This window comes from Sceloporus undulatus, chromosome 1 (genome assembly GCF_019175285.1).
Source record: "Sceloporus undulatus isolate JIND9_A2432 ecotype Alabama chromosome 1, SceUnd_v1.1, whole genome shotgun sequence".
NCBI lineage: Eukaryota > Metazoa > Chordata > Lepidosauria > Squamata > Phrynosomatidae > Sceloporus > Sceloporus undulatus.
Genome location: NC_056522.1, coordinates 88,458,312 through 88,463,890, shown reverse-complemented (window position 1 = coordinate 88,463,890; position 5,579 = coordinate 88,458,312). Strand labels below are relative to the sequence as shown.

Genomic DNA, 5,579 nt, shown 5'->3' with positions numbered 1-5,579 from the left:
CATTATTTCTACAATGCAGAAGTCGCATCCTTGCGCCACCTTCTCAGATGAGGAAGTGGACCAAGTCTACGAAAGCTCATGCTATAGCTTCTTCTATGGAGTTTATCACATGGGAGGAAATTGGGACTTCAGTGATTATCCCGAGAAAATCATGCAATTGACATTAAAACATGATTAAAATGAGATTAACACAAGAGCTGTTATCCTGTGAATAACCAGGGAATAACCAGGCAATAAACAGCAAAAAGTCATCCACAGGAAGATATTGTGAATGATTTGCTGCTCTTTCTTGCATAGTTATTCACAGGTTAATGGCACTTTAATCAGGTTTCACCTTGATGTTGTGTGAAAACGATTAGCACAATTGCGCAAATAATAACAGGTTATTCAGGGACGTAGCTAGGATTTTAGGAAGGGGGGGGTCCAGACTAAGTGCCACCATTATAATGGGGCTTGAGTGCGGCGGCGCAGCAGCACACACCATTCATTTTTCTAATGGAAGGGGGGGGGGTCCGGCCCCCCCGACCCCCCCCCCTGGCTACATCCCTGGGTTATTCACGGGATAATATCACTTTTGAACACGATGTCGTGTGAAAACCATTAGCGCAATTGTGGGATTATCAAAGTTTAATCACCATTTATACTTCCAGTTGTCCCCCGTGTGATAAACTCCTATGCTGTTAGCTTCAAAGGTGCTACAAGATTTCTTTGCCCGTTGAAGTTATTCCAGACTTATAGAATCACAGAGTTGGAAGAGATTTCAGTGTTCTGCTGGTCTTTTAAAGATCCCACCCCCCATCACTGGATAATTTAATTTCTTCCTTCTAAATTTGCACCCTCTCTATTAAATTCTGTGGCATAATACTATTTCACACAGAAAATATTACACACAGATTTGAGGTTGTTATCAATTTTCAACTATTTTTTAGATGCAAATGGAGAAAATGAAGCGTCTAAACTAAGCAAAAATAATATCCTGTGCTCAAGAGGCTAGTAGTCAGAGTAACCTACAAACATTTGAACCTTAGTCTACGCTTTCTGGCTAAACAAATTCAAAAGCTGGAATCATTTTAGGGAATGGAATAACTAAATAAGGTGGGGGGGCAGAGAGGAAGGAGAGACAAATAATGACAAGAGAAAGTGTTTAAGCTTATCAACCATGCATTCATTAAAGGAAACTTTTAACCTTGAATAAAATAATTTTACATGTCTAAAGTATCCAGCGTAGTGTAGTGGTTTGAGGATTAGACTGTGACTCTTGAGAACACAGTTTGAATCTCCGCTCAGCCATAAAACCCACTGATTGGACCAGCACAAGTCACACTCTCTCAGCCTCAGAGGAACACAATGGTTAATCCCCTCTGAAGAAACTTGTCAGGAAAACCTTGTGATAGGTTCATCTTATGATTGTCATAAGTAGGAAATGATTTGAAGGCACACAACAACAACAAAAATGTCCCCAAAACCTGATTATTTCTTATCATTCATTCAGACTGGGCAAAAGCTTTGTGAACGAGGCCGACTTGTTGCTATACTGAGTGGGCTATTTTTGGAGCTGCAGGTGACACTGTTCTTATCCTGGTCCTTTGAGGGTGCCTTTGCAGATTCAACCACAACGTTTTGCACCCAGTACAGAAGAACGTTCACTTGAAATGTACAGAAGCTTTGGAAACAGCTAGGGTAAATTCCCCATCTAGCTTCCTTTTCTTGATTCCTTTCCTATCCTGAGCATTCCCAGGAATGATGACATGGACTGAAATGCACCCTTTCCCACCCTTTCCAGAGAGAGAAGGAAATCTATTCACACCATGTCAGTAAGATCAAAAAACCCCAGTATGCTTGTGGCAGGATTGGATGCTGGGGTGGGAGCAACCACACCAAGTCCTGTTTTCCAGGCACATAATTTCATATAGTAGTTCAGTGCTTCTCAATTTTCTGTCATGCCCCCCCCAGGAAGAAGAAAACATTTTGCGTGCCCCATGCGACTGTAAATAGTATCATTTGTCTATAAAATTGTTATAAGTACACCTCTGCATAACAGAGCCTCGCGCCCCCCCCTGGGGGGCCCGCCCCACTATTTGAGAAACACTGTAGTAGTTTGATTTTTCAAACAAGGTCATATCTGCTCAAGCATAAAATATGAGAAGCATTTTATTCCAGTAGTTTCAGATGTTGTTGTTGATGATGATGTGTTCCTCCAAATCGATTTTGATTTATGGCTACCCTAAGATGAACCTATCATATGGTTTTCTTGGCATGTTTCTTCAGAGGGAGGTTGGCATTGCCATCCTCTGAGGCTGAGAGAGTGTGACTTGCCCAAGGTCACCCTGTGGGTTTTTATGCTTGAGTGGGGATTTGGTCTCCAGAGTTGTAGTCCTATGCAGAAACCACTACACCATGGATACTGTAGATTCAAAACTTTGTTCAGTACATGTGCCATCTTTTGAAGTCCTTATGTAACATTTTAAAATACAGTGGTACCTCGGGATACGAAATACCCAGGTTACGAATTTTTCGGGATACGAATAAATCCCATAGGGATTTATTGTTTCGGGTTACGAAAGTTTTTTCGGGTTATGAAAAAACTCCGGCGCTGTTTTAAATGGAGCCGCGGCAGAGCCGCGGCTTTTTTCCCCATTAGCGCCTATGGCAATTCGGCTTACGAAGGTTTTTCGGGTTACGAAATTAGCCGCGGAACGAATTAATTTCGTAACCCGAGGCACCACTGTACAGCATATTTTTAATAAATGTGACACTTATAGATAAAAGTAATTACTCTTCCATGCACTAACTCTCTGTTGGACCTTACAAGCTAAAAGTTTTTAAAATGCACAGAGTGACTCCAAGTGAAAATGAAGATTTTCCACCTCAGGTACCAATGACATGTACACCTTTAGGTAATGTGCAGCTTGATCTGAGCAGGTGAGGGCACCATTTGTTGTTCCACATCAAGCTGCAAAATGTCTTGAGCTTACCTTGAAGAGCCCTATTTGTGAACACAATATATAAACACTGAACCATATCCTTCAATTGTTTAGGTTTTCACACTTTTTTAAAAAAAATCACTTGATTATTTCTTTGGAAGCAAATTCTGTTAGAAAATAGACCTTTATTTTAGAAAAAAAAAGCTTCATCATCTTTATCACAGAAGTGCAATAGGGCTACTTCAAGTATCATGACAATTTTTTTACTCAACACGCTTTTGTAGGGAAAGAATGCTTTCCAGATGTGTAATCTGAAGCAAAATCACACGTCTAAACTTCTTCAGATGTATGTCCTTTTTTGTACATAAAAACACTGTTCAGATCACACATGGCCCTACTCAACAACGTATTATAGGATCACTTAAATTTATTATTTAGTCTTCCATCTCACTTTTGGTAAGCTTGATTTACAAATGGTGATAAATATCCTTACTAACCTAGGCCTGTGAGATGAAAATGAAGAAAAAAATACAAACCTATGCAAATTAATGTTTATAAAGTACAATACAATTCAGTTGCTGGAATGTGGGTTGATTCTGTGATACTATTGGGTAACTGTTCAATGTTGTGGTATTTCAGAATGGTGGAAACGGGACATTGTCAGCTGTGCTTGCATAGCAGGGTATGTCCTTCTTGAATGAAGCAAATGGTTTCCCAGAACTCCTGTAATCACTAAAACAGCCAGTAGAAGCCCACCAAGGACCAACATTTCTAGTGGTGAAAATCTTCCTTTATCTGAAAGAGAGGATAGCAGTTTTCAGAAAAAGTGAACACTTTACCAATGAATCTAACTTTAAAGAATCAAAACTGAATTATATTTACTGCACATGTTATCTTAACAAAGCAGAAAGATTAATTTCACTTGGACAGATGGCAGAGAAGGTGAATATATTGGTCTTAAACACTCATAACAAAAGCATGGAGCTACATCAGTTAGACCATTGATCATCCATTTTAGTCCAACATATTCTACTTGGCTGCTTCGGCATCACCATCAGATGCTGTTTCCAGTCTAACTAAGGCGAGGTAGAGCCCGCCCAAAAAGGGTGGTCTTCCCGTGCCTTGTTTTGCTCCATGAGGAAACCACAGTGGAAAAACTGTGTGGCTCCCTCACAAAACGCGGGTTCTTTTTGCAGCGCCATAATGATGCCGCAGTGCGCCAATTGCGCACTCAAGACATCATTATGGTTCTAGGCATCTGTTGCATCAAAATGGCGGTGCCCATCTGTACAAGGTGCTGCCATTTTGACGCCCTCGTCACATGCTAGGGGTGAGACACATATGGGCAGTGCGCCCTCAGCCAACCCCTAGCACGTGACGAGGGCGCACTATAGGCCTGTCTGGATCGGGCCTAAGGCCCTGAACAGACAGAGCAAAATAAAGCTGCTTTAAGTCACTTTGAAGGTATGCTGTTTAAATGACACACACATCTTAAGAGGCCAGAAGCTGCACCAAAGCTGCACTCCAGTCCTTAGGATTGGAGCATGGCTTTGGTGAAACTTCCAGCCTCTTAGGACACATGCAGCATTTAAATAAAATACCTCAAATGACCCGAAGCAGCTTTATTTTGGCCTGTCTGTTCAGGTACTAAGTCACTGAGATACCCTTGAATCTGGAATCTGCAGAGATATGCATGTAAGAAAAAAGGGGGGATGAAAAATCTATGGTCTTTTCAAAGGTGGACTTCAGCCTCATGAATCTTATCCAATATGGTCATTGCTCAGAAATGGCAGAAATTCAGCTCCAATAACTTCTTGATGTAAAGTCTGTGCTTTTTCTTCATACTATTAGACAGTGCATTTGATAACTTCCCACCAAGGGTTTTGTTTTAGTGAGAACGGACAGTGAACATCTTCTCATTTGCTTATACTTAGGGTTTTTTAATCCATTAAGAAAATGGCACCTTCGTTTAATAATTATTGGTGGGCATTGCACTTAGTTCTGGGCACCAGACTTAAGGATGTGGACAAACTGAAATTGGTTCCAAAAAGGCAACAATGATAGACAAGACTTTGGAAAACAAATCTCATTTAGAAAGGGGGGAAAAGTGAAGGTATGGGGTATGCTGATTCCTGAAACATGAAATTTTTGTAATCACATCCATATAACTTTCCATTTATGAATGAAATGGTTTCAGGTTTGTGGTGAAATGCACATGCAAAAGAGAGAAAGAGAGAGAGATGGAGTGGACGGGAGAGGAGGTTGAAGGAAAAATAGAAATATTCAGAAAAAAGTAACTTGTATACATTGAGAAGCTATTTTTAAAAGTTATGAGAGATGGAAAGTTGCCCACAGATACTGATGAAGTAATTTAAGGTTTTCAAGGATGGCCCAATCCATGTTCAACACCACTCATCCACACCCACCCCATAGACTCATCAGAAGGGAATTGGTAACCCAAACTATACAGTACAATGAAAACTGAGTTCCAACCAACAAATGCTGAAGAGATACTGGTTTTGTTTCACCCATGGTTACAAAATGTTGAATAAGCATTGGAGTAGAAAAGGAAAACTAGGGGTGGGACTGTGTTCCAATGGAACTCAGATATTAGAATTCTGAACAGAAGCATCATATTTGTTGTAGGGCCACATC

At 40.6% G+C, this 5,579-nt stretch overlaps 1 protein-coding gene across 2 annotated transcripts in view; it reads right to left on the bottom strand.

Annotated features, from left to right (window-relative positions):
• Nucleotides 1-3,309: 3,309 nt before the first annotated feature.
• LOC121931431 (pancreatic secretory granule membrane major glycoprotein GP2-like) overlaps nucleotides 3,310-5,579 on the bottom strand; it is a 23,624-nt gene continuing 21,354 nt past the window's right edge. Inside the window, exon 9 of one of the 2 annotated variants that reach the window (XM_042469219.1) lies at nucleotides 3,310-3,719. In XM_042469219.1, coding sequence (XP_042325153.1) covers nucleotides 3,544-3,719 — 176 coding nt within the window. In that variant the 3' untranslated portion in view covers nucleotides 3,310-3,543. The remainder of the gene's footprint in view (nucleotides 3,720-5,579) is intronic. The other variant, XM_042469305.1, reaches the window with a different exon arrangement.